We start from the raw sequence: 19523 nt of genomic DNA, 5'->3' as shown, positions 1-19523 counted from the left end.
ATGCCCATATCCCCAGTTGGAACCCTGAATATCTCCCAGCATCCAAGTCATTCATTGAACCAAGAAGGGCCCAAACTCCATCTAACCTCAACGAGATTGTCTTTATTTGCCACTGGTAAATAAAATAAAATCAATAAAAAAATAGCCGCCACCCCCCAAAGAAGCCCCAAACCAGATCCATGCGTCATCAACCACAGGAAAGAGAGAAAAGAGAGAAAGAAGAAATCTGTTTGCTTTATTATGTAGAAATAATGGCATCACGGAGTGTTTTCCCAGGCCACTGAGTTTGCAGGCCGCAGTGCTCCCCCACCTCCCAAACCCACAAGGATAAGAGAGAAAATGAACAAAAATGACAACTGAGAGAGAGTTGAGGCCTCTTTGCTTATGGGATTATAACTCTCCTGAAGTCTTGATGACATGGAAAAGAGTCACGTTGTAGATGACCTGGTGGCCATTGTTCCAGGTATAGAGGACCCTCTCCCGGGGATTGTAGTCCAACATGGATATGTGGGAATACTGATTGTGGAAGGGAATATCCGTGTACTCATAGCTAGAAGTGTTTGTGTAGTAGGCAAAATAGATCTTAGCCCCAGCCAGGTGTGAATTGGTCACATAGAGGGTCCCGCAGATGATGAAGGATTCACCTGCACTCCGCTTGGGGTAGCCGGTGTCCCAGCTACGGAGAATCTCCAGCGTGACAGGGTCCATCCTGCTTACTACAATGTTGCCAGCATTCTGGTTGGTGGTGTAGACTGCCCAGAGCCCATTCTCATCCACCATGAAGTCGATGTCTGAGAAGCCACCCCAGGAGTAGGGGAAGGTGTTGTTGTAGCCAGCGGTGTTGAGGCTGCGCTGCACGACCACACTCCGTGAACGGAAATGGTACTTCACCACTATGTTGCTCTGGTACTTGTTGTAGTAGAGGGACCCATTGAAGACCACGTGGCCGGTGCCAGCCCAGGGATGAGGCAGCAGGTGCTGGACAAAGTTTTGGCCCGTGATGAAGTCATTGAGTGTACGGTATTCCAGGACACGACGGCCTTTGTAGTAGCCATCCATGTACCAGACCTAAGGAAGAGCACAAGGGGCATTAGAATGGGCCCTGCTGAGATTACTCTGTACCAGATCACTTCAGTGCAGCTATATAGGAAGAACAGGTATTTTGAGGTCCAAAGCTGAAAATCGAAATGGAAAAAAGAGAGCATCATCTACCCCACTTAAATTTCCAGCCCAGACCCTAAGGTCTTCATCAGAAGCCCTTCTCTGTGTGTCCCACCCAAGGGAGATGCGCAAGAAGAGGCCTTTCTAGTGGTGGCCCTTGTTGGAAGAAAGCAGGCACATTTCCTTTTCTTAAGCTTCTAGTTAATGCATGTGTTGCTTTAAATGACCAGAGGGCACTGTAACCTCTCTATTTAATTTGACTCCTAATTTATTAATGAATGGGGGTCTTGAGGTGCAGCTGGCCAGTTGGAGAGTCCCGCTAGCCACATGCACTGGAACCTTCTCCCTTTCAGCGGCTCATTAGTTGGGGTGGGGGTGGGGGAGTCAGGGCGTCCTGCAAGGGCTTCTGCCTCCCCTTCCCTAATTCCTCAGACCCTAAAGGGGCGGCTCACAAGAGGCACCCTGCTCTGCCCACTTCAGCAACAAAGATGGGGTGCAGAAGATGTCTCGCGCCCTCCTGAGCAGGCTCGTTTGGATGTTCTGAACCAAAAGCAGAGCAGGTAGAATTTAGGAGGAGTTGCATTTCTGAAATCAGGATTTTGCCCCATCAACACCCTTTCTGGGTTGGCCTTTCAGGCAGAAAGATAACAAAGTCCCCTTATTCCAGCTGTTCGTGGGATTGGGGTGGTTGGAGGCACCCTGCATAATCGATCACATGATGTGGTGCATGCACACCATTTGAAAGGTAATGCCCATCAACTTAAGATGGCTTGGCTGCCTCAAATATTTTATGGGGGGGGGGGCGGCTGAAGAGTTGGCTCCTATGGCCGACATCCCCCCCATCCTTAAATTTTGCAGTGCAGTCTCCAGCCAAATATGTCCAAAAATGCATCATTTAGTAGAAAGTGTGCATAAAAATGCTTATGGATTAGCAAAAAGAATACATCAAATGCATTAGACTGCTAGCAAAGATGGATACTGTTTATTACACAAAAGTTGCATGCTAAAATGTGTGTATTAGAAAAGGCTCTAAAAGCACTAAAAGGCTCATGAATTTTCATGAGTACTTTTTAAATGTGGAGAACATAACTGAAGAACGCAGTAGTTGAGAGACCCAAATGGCCAGAGGTGCCTGTTCCTAAAGCAATGTATTCCCTGAATGCAGCAGGTGAGGGAAGAGGCTGGGAGCATGGCCTTTGCATGGGGAAGGTGCCCCCAGGCACAAAGGAGGAAACCCTTCATTGCACTTCTGTACAGCAGCTGTGTAGAAAAAAGAATTTCGATTCATGCAGCTTTTCATGCAAGGTTGAGAAAAACTGCTAGAACTGCCACACTTGGGCCAGTTGAAGGATCAGAAGTGCTCTGCAACAATAGCAAATGGGAAGCAAAGCTGCAGACAGCACACAAACAGTTAAAACTTCAGCTCCACCCCTTGGGGAACCAGATTAGTTAGAAGCCTGGAAGGCAGAGCATTGCTGCTCAATGCTTTGCAATCCTGTGGTTGTTGCACATTTCTAGTATCTGCAGTCATTCCCGTGGTTCCTTCTTCACACTCCACCCTCTGGTTGTATCTTTCTCTGCACTGCTTCCACAGGGGTACCTTGAGCAGTTTTTAGTGTCAAAAAGTTCTTCCTGAAGTTTTGTTGGAATCTCCTTTTTTGTAATTGAAGCCATTGGTTCAAGTCCTACCTTCCAGAGCAGCAAACAAGCTTGCTCCATGTAGCAGCCCTTGAGATATTGGAAGGTGGCTTTCATATCTCCTCTCAGTCTCCTCTTATCCAGGCTAAACATATCCAGCTCCCTCAACTGTTCCTCATAAGCCTTAATCATTTTCTTTGCTCTCCTCTGCACACCTTCCAGCTTGTCAACATTCCTCTTAAATTGTGGTGCCCAGAATTGGACACAGTATTCCAAGTGTGGTCTGACCATGGCAGATGGCAGAAGAGAGTGGGGCTATGACTTCCCTTGATCTGGACACTAGACTTCTGTTGATGCAGCCTAGAATAGAGTTAGCTCTTTTTTTGCTGCTGCATCACACTGCTGACTCATGTTAAGCTTGTGGTCCACCAAGACCCCTAGATCCTTTTCACATATACTACTGGTATCTAAGATTTTACTGCTCTAAGATTTTGTCGCACCCCGTGCGCAGACCATTTCACTGGAATTGTGCAAACCCAGATCAAGGCCTTCTTTCTCTCCCTCTGATCCCCAGAGGGTGCATGAGATTGCTCCAGCACAGGACACTGGTGCATCTGTGGAGCAAGCTCCTCCTTCCAGATAGGATACTCAACTGCCCTTGGTGCCACATGCAAGATGGCAACCATCTCTGAAATGTGACCTCTGGGCAGTCAGCACAAGCACTGACCACAAGCCGAGTTAACCCTTTCCTTGCTTGCTGAGTCTTTCACTGTAGCTTGCCTTCATAGCTCTCTCTCTGTTTTTCCTTCGGAGAATAAGCTTGTGGTGGGAGATGGTGAAAAATAACCTGGTAGCAAGGGTTGCAAGGGCAGTTAACTAGTGGGACCCAATGGCAGTCCCCTGCAAATGCCCTTTGCCTTCTGCATCACAGCAACTTGGCAAGCACTTTTGAAGCCCAAGCAGCACATCCTTCCAGTCTCAGCTCATTGTCAGCTGCACAATTGGTCCAGACCATTAACATGCTCATCATCAGCTCTCACAGGCCCTGACCAGATGCCAGATTGGAGAGCTCCACTGTTTGCTTCAAACATTGGCAAAGGAGACAGGAAGCCTTGAGTGTATAAACTTTGCCGGAGGCTTCTTTGCTCTCTGCCTAACACTGGGGCTCAGCAGAGCAGCCCCAGGGATCTGTGCCTTTCTCTTCCCCTTTCATTCTTCTTTAAACAATTAAGCCCATTTGATGGAGCAGCTGACATCTCCCTGCATCGGATTAGCTGTGTTTGGTGCCTAAACTGGATCCCTCCCCCTCCCCTCCTCTCTTTCTCTCCAAAGCTCAGGGCTACCTTTTGAAATTTAAAATATAATTCACTCAAAAGGAAAGGCATAGTGGGAGGGGGAGAGATACAGCCAGACATATAACACGCATGCTTTCCAAGTCCCCTGGAGCCAACTGTCAACTAGAAATAAGACACTGAGAAAGTTTGCATTATCACCAGAAGTTAATCAGATGGGACTGAAGACTGAGAGTGCAAAAACTATGGTTTGCAGCTTGATCATTTGACTTGATCATTAATATTATCCGCCTCAGCTCCCACCTCCCTCAGATAACTGCTGGGGGTCCACCAGTGTTAATTCCTCCCCTGTGATCATAATGCTAGGTCAATGAACCACCATTTTAAATTCCCCATAATGCCCTGGAGCAACCTTTCCCAACTTGGTGCCCTCCAGGTGTTGCTGGACTCCAGCTCTTATCAGTCCTAGCTGCCCTGCTCAATGGCCATGAATGCTGGGAGTTGTAGTCCAACAACACCTGGAAGGCATGAGGTTGGAAAAGACTGCTCTGGAGCACCACTTGCTTCAGGGGCACTGTGGGAAATTTTAAATGGTGTCTCAGAGACACCTACTGCAGTTGATAGTGGCAAGGGGCCCACCAATGTTGGAGGGGGTCCAACAGGAGCACTTGCTGAGAGTCCCCTGAAACCTGGAGTTATTGTTTAGCTGTTACATATGTCAGGTTTTAGAATAGTGTTCCTGGTGGAAATATCTCAAGAGAGAGCTGGTTAAATCCAAAGTGGCTATGTAGGGTAGTAGACAGTGTGGCCAGCTCTGCCTAAGAGGAAACCCTTTTCAAATTCCAGTTCAACCAGGAATCCAGTCTCTCATGTAACTTCCCAGTTACTGATCGCATTTCTATCTTGCCTTCTCCTTCCAAGGACTGGTGTATCCTCTTAGTTTAGACTATTTTGACATTCCAGTTCTGGGGCCTCATTTGTGACTCATCTGGGTGATAAGAACATACAAAGAGTCCTGCTGGATCAGGCCGATAGCCCACCTAATCCAGCATCCTGTTCTCACAGTGGCCAACCAGATACCAGTGGGAAACCCACAAGCAGAATTTGAGCACAACAGCATTCTCCTCTCCTGTGGTTTCCAGTAGCTAGTATTTACAAGGTGTCCCCTTCATCCTAGGGTATCTACACTGCCAAGACAGACATGAATTTGAGATGGCAGTGGAAGTTGGACACGAAGCCTAGATTCCATGTGATCCCTAGCCTATGTCCATGTCTAAAGTGATCTGGGCTACTGGCCACAACTCAGCCATTGCAGGCATGGGAAATCTGTCTTCATGAATTCAAACATGCATTGGTCCGGGACATGAGTCCCCTACCAACCAGTCTATGGGTAGACTGCCCAGTCAGCCATATGGTTAGCCTGTCCTCGTGCAGAATACCTGCAATGTTCTTGGTGATAATCTATATAGTTAGGAAATAAAATCATGTGATACAACCCTTTTTGGAGCATGCCATTCTAGAATACAGAGAACCAGCATCTCTTGGAGAAAGCTAGTCTAGATTCCTTCATCCTCACACCCTGGAATCCCAGGGCTGCCAACCTGCATTATTAGGCCCATGGGTACATTTTATTTTTGAGCACGTGCCATGGCTGCTACTCACTCTGGTCACTTCGAATTCCCCTCCCCAAATCATAAAAGAGAGAAAGTGTGCACAAACACGTCATTTTTCTAATGGATCTGGGGAAGAGTCATGTCCAGAAGAATTAATCTGAGTCTTGAAAAAGCACATGGAGCTGAAACTGGAAGTGGGGAAGGTTGTCACTCTTCCAATTTTCCCCTTCAGCTCTATGTACTTTTCAAGAGAAAAATGGTAACCAAGCTGACCACCTCATAGCCATGAGGGCAATGTGTGGCTTGGGGTCTCAGAGGCAAATGTGTGGCTTGGGGGCTCAAGGTCCCATTGGGCCAAATGGGGTGCTGCTCCACCAGTTTACAACCAATCCTGGAGGTGGCACTGACTGTCAGCTTCTACTTCCTCTGTCTCAGCTGGGAGGAGGATGGAGACAAGCTAGAATTAGTTGGCTCTGCCCATTACTGGTTTTGCCTACTGTTGATTTTCTGCCCAACCAGTCTCAATGGGCACCAGCCACCAATGCATACATACGTCCCCCCGGCCCCACTGCTTGTACTGAACCAGATGATTGGGCTATCAAGCCCATTCTGTTACCTATGCTCTATTAACTGAAGATACCGAGTCTGTGAATGCTGCTTGTAAACTCTGGCCAAGTAACTCATTCATCATGGGCTTTCTGCCATCCAAATTTTGTCTCCCACTTGTTTCCCTCTGCTTTATCATGCCAAAAAGCTCAACTGCAAAGAATGAGTAAACATATCCCAACCTTTATGGATGATTTATGCTTGTTTTATTAAATGTTTTCTCTCCTTTAATTTACAGAGTTAAAACACATTTTCACTCTTTTTCTGCTGATCAAACGCTCGAGTAGTTTTTAATAACTGAAGAAGAATTGTGATAGCAAGAGGTGGGCAAGATTGATTTCACACTTGGAGGATGATCAGACAAAGTTCCCCTCCTTGGTCTCTTCTGCAGAGCTGGGGTGGAAGGGAAGGGAGCCTGTTTGGATTTCTTCTCAATAAATCATTTTTCTATGGAGCCACAGGACTTTGCCAAGTCCTTGAAAACTGGGAATATGTGATCCTGCAAAAGTTTATAAGGGCTTGTATTGACTGAAATTCACATTAAGCCTCGGTTAACATAGGAGCCCATGAAAGAGAAGTCTCCAAGTGATTGTAGCAGCTAGAGCAGGGGTCAGCAAACTTTTTCAGAAGTGGGCTGGTCCCTCTGTCCCTCAGACCTTGTGGGGGGCTGGACTATATTTTTTTTGGGGGGGGGGATGAATGAATTTATATGCCCCATAAATAACCCAGAGATACCGTACATTTTAAATAAAAGCACAAATTCTACTCATGTAAAAACACCAGGCAGGCCCCACAAATAACCCAGAGATGCATTTTAAATAAAAGGTCACCTTTTACTCATGTAAGAACACGCTGATTCCCAGTCCGTCCAAGGGCTGGATTTAGGCAGCGATTGGGCCGGATCCGGCCCCCAGCCCTTAGTTTGCCTACCCATGAGCTAGAGGTTTGAACGGCTGCTCCCTTCCAACCCTGTTTTTGCACCACCACAGCATCTAGATTCTTCTTGGGCTCAAAGCAGCAGAGGAGACTATAAGGAAGTTCCTGCCCAATTCCCAGCAAGGAGGGAAAGTGAACTAGTAGGGAGAGGTAGTGCAGGTGGCTATCACAGCTCTTGGAACCCTCAGCTGCTACATTCACCCAGAGACTACTGACCATAGTGAACCTCATTCACATGTTCTTGTATGAACTGGAGATAAGCTTCTTTTACATGTAACTTGAAAGACAAAGAAGCAAGTAGAATGATACACTGGAATTACAAAAGTGGAAGGTACCATATTGTCATCTACTCAGCCCCCCTTCCACAAAGTGGAATAATCCTCAAGACAGATCTTCTGATTGATCCAAATAACTAAGACCACAGAATTGTGAGGAAAACTTCAGTCAAAAGGGCCAATATGTTTTTCTAAACAGGAATATGAAGGGCTCCTGAATTCCTAGAGGGCACTTTATGAGGTAACATCCTCTACTTGCACAAGCAGGAAAAATATAATAGCTCTTAATGTTTTGAACTTCCTCCCACCTGAGGAAGAGTTTTTTTCTCATCATGCAGCTATAGGGATAATACGCAAGGTCTGTGCTCTCCCAAGCCCAAACACCATCTTCAATCTCAACCACATATTTTAAAAGTAATTTAGAAGTAGCTTTGCCTGTCTTGTATTTCTAATTGCTCACTGCTGAGTCCTGAGCAAGATTATTATGTAAGTAAATGTTACATGTTTCATGTTTGCAATACAGTCTGTTGCCTGATTATTTTGTAGAAGATAAAGAGGGGAGCTCAGCCTGCTGGGGCAGCCTTAATCAATATATAGAAGTGTCAGCTCCGTTTCTTCCCTGACAGGGAATGAGAAGGCAGGCCGAGAGAGAGAACAGGCAAGAGTGGGATGCAGAGGGATGCGGCAGGGAGCAGCCGGAGCTTGATCTCTGGACGCAGGGAGATGGAGAGGGCAGCTTGTCAGCTCAGACAGGGACACAGGCACAGGGGGGCAGGGAGCGCCCTCTCCAAAATCTCGTAGACTCACCAGAGTGCCCCAGAAGCGCAAACAGGAAAGGAAGGGAAGGTGGGGGTTTCCCTGTCGGGGGAAGAGGGGGCAACTGTGCTTTCTGAGGAAGACGGAGATTAGCGGAGCTCCGAATGGGACCTTTTGATTTGACTAAGAAATCTGGAATAATTAACTGCCGGAGTCGTCTCGCGTGTGTGGGAGAGACCCAAGCCACTGCAATAAGTTTCCAGTTTAAATGCTGCAAGGGATGGTATATTTTTAATTCTGCAAATCCAGTGCTATAAATCTCACGTGAAATTAAGTTTCAGCAGATAAATTAAATTTCAAATTCAGCGGAAAATCTTTTACTCATAATTTTCATTATACTCAATTTACTATAATTCTCATGATAAATGATGACACTAAGATTGTAGTCCTGCCCTATCTCCTAGAGGAGCACAGGGACAGCCACACAACAGCACTTAATCGGCTACACATACATGAGAGTTTAAAAACAATTCATCTCTCTCCTATGCTTAGGCTTCTTATTACCAGACTAATTTCCAACCGTTAACATTTCTGCTATCCCATTTTTCAATTTTTGCCTACAATAGGGATTCTGAACTTCCTAGGGACCACATTGGCCACTTTCAAACCTGTACATTTCTCACAGAGCATCAATTAAGCTGAACTGCAAAACCAATGTAAATTAAGTGATAAAAGATGATGACTTAGTCATCCCATACTTATGTTGGAAAACTGTGTGTGTTTGTTTAAACAGCCAGCTTCTCTGTCAGCTTTTGGTGTGACCAGGAAAAAGAGCTGGGGTCCCTTTACCTTTTAGACTGGAGGAAGCTCTGTTTTCCAGGCCACTCCCAAACCCTCTTTTACAAAAAGGTTGATAATTGGGGATGCATTGGGAAGGTGGAAAGATAAGAGATAATCCTCTGACTACTCAACAGATTGTATAAATCTTTCACCTTTTCAGTTGAGATAAGATCTCAATTCAGCCCAATACCTCCACTGCTGAGCCACTAGGCCATTTCCCCCTCTCAATTTATGTCCGCACCATACATTTAAAGCACATTTATACCATAGCTCCCCCACAAAAAATTCTGAACTGCAGTTTGCTCCTCACCTCACAGAGTCTTTGTTGTGAGGGAGGAGGGGAAAAGGAGATTGTTAGCCCCTTTGAGACTCCTTTGGGTAGTGATAAAGCGGGATATCAAATCCAAACTCTTCTTCTTCATTGTTATAATTTGCACCACCCTTATCAGACCACTAGTTCCAGGATGGGGGGTGGGGAACCAAGGGTTTTAGTAATTTAAATCCTGGAAGCTGTAGTTTACACCTCAAAGAGCTATGATTCACAGCACCCTTAAACTACAGGTCCCAAACTACAGGTCCCAGGATTTTTGGGCAGGGAAGAAGAAGAGGAGGAGGAGGAGTTTGGATTTGATATCCTGCTTTATCACTACCCGAAGGAGTCTCAAAGTGGCTAACATTTCCCTTTCCCTTTCTCCCCCACAACAAACACTCTGTGAGGTGAGTGGGGCTGAGAGACTTCAAAGAAGTGTGACTGGCCCAAGGTCACCCAGCAGCTGCAGGTGGAGGAGCGGAGACGCGAACCCAGTTCCCCAGATTACGAGACTACCGCTCTTAACCACTACACCACAGGGGGAACCAGGCCTGTACAAGTGGCATAAAAGTGCTTTAAATATATGGTGCGGCTGTGACTCCAGCCCACCACCAGAATAATCTGAGGAACAGAAAAGGAAAGGGATTCTGGGCCACTTGAGATTACTATCAGAAGTAGTAGAGCATAATACTCCCGTACCCCACCTCTAAGTCCAAGTCCAATGTCAAGTGGTGGTGTTATGAGAATTTTAAGGTCTTAGATATATAATAAATGTTCATAAATGTACCAAGCAAACATGTACATAAATATATAAACCACATGTCTGAAGCCGCACAGGAAGACAGTCCTGAAACCATTTTGACTCCCAAGCTGACCAAATGTTTCTCTGCAAGGAGGGAGGAGGTGAAAAAACCTTCCTTGTTACAGGAATTGGGTAATCACCATTTCAAAGGAATGGCCAGACTACCAGGAAAGGCAATTAGATAAGGCATTATCAGATAACCTGGCTGAGAGGAAAAACAACAACATTCAAATTTCTGTTGTAGACCGCCTTTTCTCTGATGTAAGTATGATGTATGGAGAGGTGGTCTTGAGCTCCAGGACAGGGAATTTAAAATGTCTATATAAGGGCAGGCGCACCTTTGTTCTGGGTCCTCCTCTTTTCCTGCGTGTGAGGGGAGCACCCGGTTGCAACAGATCAATAAAGATCAGGCTTACTAGCTGCTTTGCTTCTCAATATTCTCTGGTTGGTCTCTGTTATTTTCTCTTTCCAATAGGGAGCCCACATAAGGACTCTATATGGGCTTTTGGATACCCCATAAGGGAAAAAGGGCAGCTTTTGTTTACAACAGTGGCAAGAATTCTCCTTCTTTCTTCTAAGATGTTAGGAGGATAGGAAGCTGCTTTATGCAGAGTCAGACCATTGGTCCATTTAGCTCAGTATAGTCTACACTGACTGGCAGCAGCATTCAGGATTTCAGGCTGGGAATCTCTCTCAGCCTTTCCTGGAGTTGCTAAGGCTCAAACCTCCAATCTTGGACACGCAAAATTGATGCTCTACCCTTGGGCCACGCCCCTTCCCCTGTTCATTAGCACCATTTTCTCCCCTCTGCCTTTTGCTAATCTTCTATCCTACAATCCGGACAGATGACTTTATGCCATGTGTTTGGTACACTCTCAAAACTTAGAAGGTTTTGTGCTTATTTAGTCAGGTTTCACTCATTAAAATCAAATAACCTGGGGAAATTCTGTGAGTTCAGTCTAATTTATATTTGTGCTAGGTTTAAACAAAACATTAATCTTCTGGGTTGTGGGCTGTTGATGTACAAGCCAGCAACCCCACTTACGAGCAGCTCCAGAGTCTCCTGAGAGCAATTCATCCTTGATTCTAAATAAGTGAGCCTAGGGGAATTTTGTCTCTCATGCACTCACCCGGCTGTCAGAACTTGGGGCCATGGTGTCCGTCATCCAAGAGCCAAATCTGGAGCCTGATGCCCGGATGGTGATGGGGTTGCTTACCCCTGTAAGCTTTCCACACCCTGAAGTACAAAACAGAGAGGGATGAGAGGCTTAGAGGACATGTGAGAAGGGAAAAGCTGGAAGCAGGTCTCATTGGCCAAGGAAAAACAGTGTGGCCCACCAGGAAGATTTTTGTCTTGAGACCCGAGTTCAGATTCCTCTTTGGCTATGGGATCCATGGGCAGCCCTGGACAAATCACTGTTCTTTTGTGAGGGGACAAACGTTTGCTTGTTTGGGCCCAATTGCAGTGCCACCCCCAACCCCCCCCCCCCCGTGCAGTGGCTAAATGTGAATGATTAATAAACTCAAGCAGGCAATCGTCTGGATTAGAAAAGGCCACAACTTTATTGATTACAAATATAGATGGATTTTTTGGCTCAGGCATTGGGTGTATATCCATTCCAGCCCCCCGGGGGGGGGATATTTAATTTTAAAAGGTTAAGGGAACTCAGTTCCCCTGAGTTCCTGCTCAAACACACACACCCCGAGCCTTACTTCAGCACTGATATTATTGCATGATCAACACTGTTGGCTTAACTTGAACAAAACATTTTTTTTTTCCCAATTTAGAAAACCACAGCCTCTCCCAAAAGCATTCAGAATTCTTCAATGCTATATTTGAATGAGTTCAGTATGTCCAGACTGTGGACTGTATGCTCTGTGATAATTCAGCTCTTGGTTAAGCAACCACTGAATCAGCAGCAGAAGCCACAGGCCGCAAATGAAGATGCACGTTTGCCCTGCGGATTCTCTTCCACCCATTTCCCCAGCACTTTGCAGTAATGCGGTAAACGTGAGATGCGTTGCAAGCTGGATGTGTGGCGACTCATCTGAATTGCCCCTCTGATAAGTGCACCCTAGTGATATTCTGACATCTCTGCATCTTTTATTTTCTGTTCAGCACAGCAGTAAGGCCCACATGACACCCAGATTATTATTCGCAAGGTATCAGCAGTGCAGCAAAACAGTCTGAGCTCACGAGCCCAAGAGAGCTCACGGCAGCTGCTGCCTGGAAAAGAAAAACATATGGTGTAGCAGCTAATAGAGGCAAGAATTTGCTCCAGATACCCCCATGGGTTGCATTTAGATTTCAGCACACAGAACTGTCTTTGCCCTTTATAAAGGTTCTATAAACATTACCCACATTACTTCCGGCTCAAACATGCAGCATCAGTATGTGGTACAGCCCTTCCTGGGCTGTTCCACTTCCAAGTGCAGCTGGAGGAGTTCCTTCACGGGAAGAACTTCCTGCCCAGGGAGAGAGAAGGTTTTAACCTAGATTTCTCTCTGGCATCTCTTCACGAGTGGGAAATTTATACCTGTGGGGGAACATTCAGATGTATGATTTCCTCATTTTCTGTCATAAGTGAGCTTCTGAGGCTGGGGTACTCTCTGTCATGAGGCCCATATGAAAGTGTCATGAAGGAGGTAGTCTGATCCTGAGGACTAATGGGTGGAGATCAGAGAGGTGGAGTCCTACTGGAATGGAGGAAGTGTTGGCAAGACTCAAAGAAATCCAGGAAATGGATTGGCAGCAGTGTGTAATATGATGAGCTTGATCCAGCCAATTGGGGGTAGCAGAGGATTGTTCTACTCTGGTGCAACTGGACACCCCTAGTCTGACCCCTCCTGACATAGAACTGCCCCCAGTGCCTCCCCCTGTCAGGGATGAGCCCCCTTCAGAGAAGGAGCCTATGGAGAGCAAATCAGATGCTGAGCTGCTCCACCTCATGAATAGACCTTACACGCTCAGCCCACTCAGAGAAGTACCTGCTTCCTTGCCCAGTCTTGGGGCACAGGTTGTTGCCATGCTAAGTGCCATGTCTTCCTCTCCTTCAAATAGAAGGTGCAGCCAGCATATTGCTTGTTGGCAGGGGCATAGCATGGGGGTGAGGGAGGCTGTGGTCCTGGGTGCAGAATTCTGAGGGGGCACAACCTGGCACCCCCACGACAGGCTCCCTTTGCCAAGGCGACATGACTGCCACCTTCCAGAGCTGCGGGTAGGTGAGCTGCGCTGGGCCAGGCCTTTGGGGCTGTGGTGGCATCCCCTTCTCCTAGCAGGCAAAGGGATGTTCCACCCCAGCTGGAATTCCTGCTGGCTGGAGCCCTGACTTTTCCTGGCCTGCCCCAGTTCTTCCCCAGGGTCTCCGTCCCAGCATGTGTTCTTCGGTGAAGTGCACACCTCACAGAGGGAGCACAGAGAGGAGAGCTGTCTGCTTGCCCAGGACCCACCAGCACCAGCCCACACACTACATGACCAGGAAAGGTGGCCAGGGAAGAGCTGCACTTGGTGCCTCAGCCTGCTCTCTGTGTCCCTCCTCTTAGACCTGTGTAGCTGCTAAGCCCACCAAGGAGACCAGCTCCTGCTCCTGCTGGGAGCTCACTGAGCTGAGAGGGCAAACGTGGCCACTAGCAGGCAATCTCCATGAGCAGCAGCCACTGAAGGCGCAGCCAAGTCTGCATGTTGCCTCCCGAACAATGCCTGCAAGGGGGTTAGGAGCCGCAATCCTTGCCCTGCCCTGGGTGCTGCCAACACATGCTACACCACTGCCTGTTGGATCAACAACTCAGCATACACCTAGCCAAGTACCTAATCCTCTTGCGCACCTGGTATACCTTGTAACCATGCCTTGCTCATGTACCTGCACTGATTTAAGCATTAAAGTCTCTGGCAGAAACCAAGCTGGGAGTATGAGTTCTATGTCTGGTAGTGAGAGCCTGGATGCCCTCCCATCCAATGACAGGCTTTGCTCATCTGGGTGTAGCCTTCCACTTCAGGTCTTGGTTGCTAAGGTGCAAAGGGAGGACCAGTTTTCCTCCAACATTTAGCCCAAAGCAGTGCAAGGAACAGGCAACTCTGCAGACACAAAAAATGGCTCCAGAAAGGTTTGCCAAGTGGTATCCGATGCTGACAACAAGTGAGGAGGGGAGAGGAGGTGGAGGAGGCACAGAAAATACCTCCATTGCTCTGGCTGGTAGGGAAGTGGATTGATACATGCTGTGCTTAGTTCATCTTTATTAAATGCATTTGCCGTCCTCTCAATCGCTGGGGTGCACTCCTGTTCTCTGTTATTTGGCTTGATTGCAGGCTGTGAAATTCAGGCTTACGAGAAAATGCACTTGGCTGATGCTTCCGTTTTCAGCCAGGTGTCTTTTCTCTCCCCTTTGCTCTTTATATTGTTACAGATGTATGTGTTATCATTCTCTTAGTGTTAAAGTTTTCCAAGCTTACAATAGGGCATTACTTTATTCAAGCTTGTAAAGTGTCATTGCACAATGACTGCTGTAACAACATCGATAATAACAGAGCCTGAGTTTTCCTACCTCAACTCTGCTGCAAGGCAGAGAGAGGAAGCCGTCACCCACATGCAGCTCAGAGCTGGCGAGCTCTCAGTCTGCTTAATCTGTAAACCAGATAATCAGCTCACAAACAAATCTGCGTGCAAAGTGCTGTCAAAGTGCCTTCATTTTCTCCAGATTCCAGGATCCCAGTTCAAAGCTCTGCTCTCCTCCGACTGAATTTTCCCTCCAGGGAAAATCAGGCAAATACCTTGAATGTGCCTGAACAGATCTAATTGCCAGTTCCTGTGGGGCAATCTGTATGTCTTGCCAGAATCTGAGGTTGATAAAATGTCAGTATCTCAGGATGTGGTGCTTTACCTGTCTCAGCTCTGTTTTTTGGATGTTCCAACTCTAAAGCCAGGGGAAGTTAATAACATTCCCTAAGGAAATCTACCTTCCACACTCAGTTCTGTGAGGGACTTTTACATGCAGACTGCAATGCAGATATGGCAGGGGAGAAATATTTTCACCCTTCAGTCTTTGACTTGGACAGTGGCTCCTCATTTTTCAAGATGGTATGGGAAAGTTCTATCAACAGACAATGGAGCCTCCATTTTCAGGAATAGTATGCCTCTGAGAACTAGATGCTGAATACAAAGGAAAGCAGGGGGCTATTGTCCTCATCCCTTGTTTGAAAGTTTTACAGAAGCACCTGATTGGCTACTGTTAGAAAGAGGGTGCTGGACCAGGCAGACATTTTGCCTAAACTAGCAGGGAAAGTTCTTCAGACATGGAAAAGATTAAAATGGCCACTACTCTCTTGCTGAGACAATCTAAGCTGCCATTTCTTTCTTAGCCACAATAGGAAGCATGAGCAACAACTATCCTTTGTCTTACAAACAAGAGCAATTCTATGGTAGGGTTGGGGACAGCTCTCCCAGAGTGGCAAAGGCATTAGTTCCTCAGCCTGAACTCCCTGGACATTGTTGAACTAAAACTCCCACCATCCCCATCCTCATCCTCATCCTCATCCATCATCCCCATCCTTGAGGTTGAAGAACACTCCTCCAGAGCAAGGATGAGGACCCTGTTTGTCTTCAGAGGTTGTTGGCTTTCACCCACCATCACCCCAGCCAACTTAGGCAATGGTCAGTTTTTAGTCCAACAATGTCTGCAGGAGCCCAAGTTCCCAAACTCTGCAATAACAGGCAAAAAGAGGATTGAATACATCTACCACCTCACTTAGAGGGCGGCTTGTGAATCAGTCCACAGAGGAAGAGAGAAGAGGACCCACAAAAGTACCCACCTAGCTTCTGCATGCAAGCATGCAAGCGAGCTTCCAGGACCAGCACACGCTGTTGGAGCTCCTCGTAATCATAGGCTCCCATCTCTTCCTGGATCTGCAGCAAACTGCTCGAAAGGTTCCTCACTTCTTCTTTCAGCTGCATGATGGTGCGGGTGTCTGACTTGTACTGGTCCAGCACAGGGATAAGTGGCATCAGCTCTGCCATTTTGTCCTTTAGTTCCTGCCGGTGGGGAAATGACAAATCAGAGGGGAAATAAAAGGACACTAGCAAAGGGCTTTGGAACCTGTGGCCCTCCAGGTGATGCTGGTATACAACATCCCATAATGACCACCTCTGGCAATTGGCCATGCTGGCTGGGGCTGATGGGAGTTGGAATACAGCAGCTGGAGAGCAGCAGGTTTCCCATTCCTACCCTAGCAACCCAGTCATTGGCATTCGGCTACCATGCAAGGGCTTCAGGACCTTAGGACCACCCCTCTTTCCACACCATGCCATGTGAGAGAAGCAAAGGTAAAGGTAAAGGGATCCCTGACCATTAGGTCCAATCGTGACTGACTCTGGGGTTGTGGCGCTCATCTCGCTTTATTGGCTGAGGGAGCCGGCGTACAGCTTCCGGGTCATGTGGCCAGCATGACTAAGCCGCTTCTGGCAAACCAGAGCAGCGCACGGAAACGCCGTTTACCTTCCCCGCAGGAGTGGTACCTATTTATCTACTTGCACTTTGACGTGCTTTCGAACTGCTAGGTTGGCAGGAACAGGGACCGAGCAACGGGAGCTCACCCCGTCGTGGGGATTCAAACCGCCGACCTTCTGATCGGCAAGTCCTAGGCTCTGTGGTTTAACCCACAGTGCCACCCACGTCCCTGAGAGCAGCAAAGCATCTGATAAATTCCTGCAATTACCCAGAAACTAACTGGCTAAGATAAGTGAAACCTTTTGGTTTAATTCACCTACTTGCCTGTGCAGCATTAGTTCATAACATTGAGTTATCATGAACGAAATCTGGTATGAATTTCCAGGAAGCAATTCTGTGCTCAAGGAAAGAACATTTATTGAAAAAAGCAAGGACATGAACTAATGTCGTATCTAGCTTGAAGATTAAAGAATTTATTGATTTTTATTTAAATCATTTATTGCTGACTTTACAGATGGAAAGGCTTCCAGAATGGCCTACAAATCAATAAATAATAATGCAGCTCCTGCTTTCAGGCTTACAATCTAGAAGACATGGCAGAAAAGGAAATGGGGAGGGGGAGGGAAGAGGAATGATGTTGTGGGCATTTTCAGGACACCGTTCTTCATCATGTGATATTTCCCTTGAGCACTCAAAGGCACAGAGACTTGTTTTGATTGTTTATGACACAATTCTTTGAAGGTTTAACGCCAAGTTTATTTAGTATCAATTCTCCAATCAGAACAACAACAGGAAAATATCAAAAGAGCAGATTAAAACATTGACAAAATAACAACCAACAGAGAGTTAGACAGTATTAGAATTCTACAAGTATTCCCAAGGAAATGTAAGCAGCAGTGATCAGACAGCTGGCTAAAACAAGAAAATTTTCAATCAATGGCAGAATACAAAAAATGAGGGAGACAAACTGACCTCCCAGGACCTTCCACTTACTAGACACCACTGCAGAAAAGGTGATCTCCATTATGCATCCTATTTTGCAATGTGATCCATGAAATCTCTCAGACATGTTATTTTCTAGTTTAAACTAGAGAAATATCCAAGGTAAAACATCATGTTTGATGAAACACAAAAATCCAGAAAAAGAGGTGCCAGAACTTGTTCTCTTAGAATGGCAATGACACACACCTGAGAGGTGCCAGAACTGAGTTTTGGCTGGGAAAGAAAGCCCTGCAGAATACTAACTTTTGTTGGCATATCTCAGATTCATCCTTGTTCATATTCATTGATTGAATTATGATTCAGCAGCTAATTGCTGCCTAAAAGAAGTGTATACATAGAACACAAAATAAAACTGTAGCAAACTGCTATAATTGAGGAAATGCAGTGCCATAAAGCAGGACTGCTGAAAAAGGCAATAAGATACAAAAAGTCCTTGCCTGTATATGGAGGCCTACCTCACAATGGATAGGCAGTCTTAAGTGAAGAATGGAGGCTTGGCTTCTCTGCTCTGTGCTTAGTAGTGAAAATCACTGGGTCTTTCAACCTAACCATCTTCATGGGATTCTGTGAGTCTATAATAAGATAATCCTGAGTTCTTCAGATGAAGTGTGGATTACAAATGGGAATCCCTGGATCTAGGCAAAACTCACCTGTGGAATAGTCATGCATAGTCATGAATAGTCACAGAATTATAGAAGTGTAGAGTTGGAAGGGACCATGAGGACCATCTAACCCAACCCCTTGCAATGCAGGAGTCTTTTGCCCAATGTGGGGCTCGAACCCACAACCCTGAGATTAGAATCTCATGCTCTACTGACTGAGAAGGTTCTCAGCAAAGTGCTGTTCAATGGGCTTCCTTACCTACAATGGTAGACCCCAACCCTGGGATTCATGGGGGAAGGAGTTATTTGTTGATGCTTGCAGCTCCAGCCAGCACCCTGCCTCCTAGAAGGACACTGGGTGAGGTGAGTAACTGTCACCACTATAAAGTATTTATGTAGCAGTAGCCATTCCTCCCCTCATCCTGTTCTGTAGGCTCTCAGAAGAAAGGGATAAAAGTCAGGGGTTGGCAAAACTTACTGGGCATGGGCCGGATCACTCCCACGGAGATCTCCATGGGCCGGACCGGCACAGCGCAACGCCAGAAATCGCGTCTGCGCCTGCCCAGATGCTGGAAATCATGCCTGCGCAGAAGCAATTTCTGGTGCCGTGGACATGCGCAGACATGATTTCCGGCAACTGGGCATGCGCAGAATCCATTTCCAGAGCAGCGGAAGAGAGTCCCTGTGCCGCACTGGTTTAGCGCTGCATGGTGGGACTTGCTGAGTGGGTTTGGGGGCAGGTCATGGGCCGGCTAAGTGACCCTCATGGGCCGCTTCTGGCCCATGGGCCTTAGGTTGCCAACCTCTAGGCTAGAGTCAGGCCACATCTCTTTAAGCGGGAAGTCAGAACCATGGGCAGCTCATAGTGGCCCTATTGCCTCCTATAGCATCTACTGTATGATGTCATCTCAGCAGAAGAGCAGAAGCCTTGTCTAACCTGAAAAGATCTCACCTTCTTGTAGGAGCTGGCTCTGTTTTTAAAAAGGCTCTTGCTTGATTTTGTATCCTTTGGCTTCTGCAAGGCTGAGGAAGTGCTGTTGATGACTCCTGAGACCAGCCTGTACCTTGCTCTCCTCTGAGTCTTCCTTGCTATATTGGGTCCCAGGGGGGATGGGAGAGGAAGTTGACACAACATCTGGGCCATTGTGTGGGAGTGGGAAATGAGTGCCCCTTTTTTGTGGCAATGGCCATTTCACCTCAAAATAGCCAAGAAGATGAGTCATCTTCCAAGACACAGTTGAAAACAGAA

The 19523-nt window shown here is 46.8% G+C and overlaps 1 protein-coding gene across 5 annotated transcripts in view; it reads right to left on the bottom strand.

Annotated features, from left to right (window-relative positions):
* Positions 1–214: 214 nt before the first annotated feature.
* OLFM2 (olfactomedin 2) overlaps positions 215–19523 on the bottom strand; it is a 178192-nt gene continuing 158883 nt past the window's right edge. For all 5 annotated transcript variants that reach the window (XM_083428278.1, XM_083428276.1, XM_083428277.1 and 2 more), the window contains exons 4-6: positions 16036–16255; positions 11360–11466; positions 215–1068 (exon numbers count right to left, since the gene is read on the bottom strand). In XM_083428278.1, coding sequence (XP_083284404.1) covers positions 391–1068; positions 11360–11466; positions 16036–16255 — 1005 coding nt within the window. In that variant the 3' untranslated portion in view covers positions 215–390. The remainder of the gene's footprint in view (positions 1069–11359; positions 11467–16035; positions 16256–19523) is intronic.

The sequence above is a fragment of the Podarcis tiliguerta genome (assembly GCF_965153285.1).
Source record: "Podarcis tiliguerta genome assembly, chromosome: 2".
NCBI lineage: Eukaryota > Metazoa > Chordata > Lepidosauria > Squamata > Lacertidae > Podarcis > Podarcis tiliguerta.
Note: the sequence above shows the minus strand (reverse complement) of the source record. Positions and strands in the feature narration are given on the sequence as shown.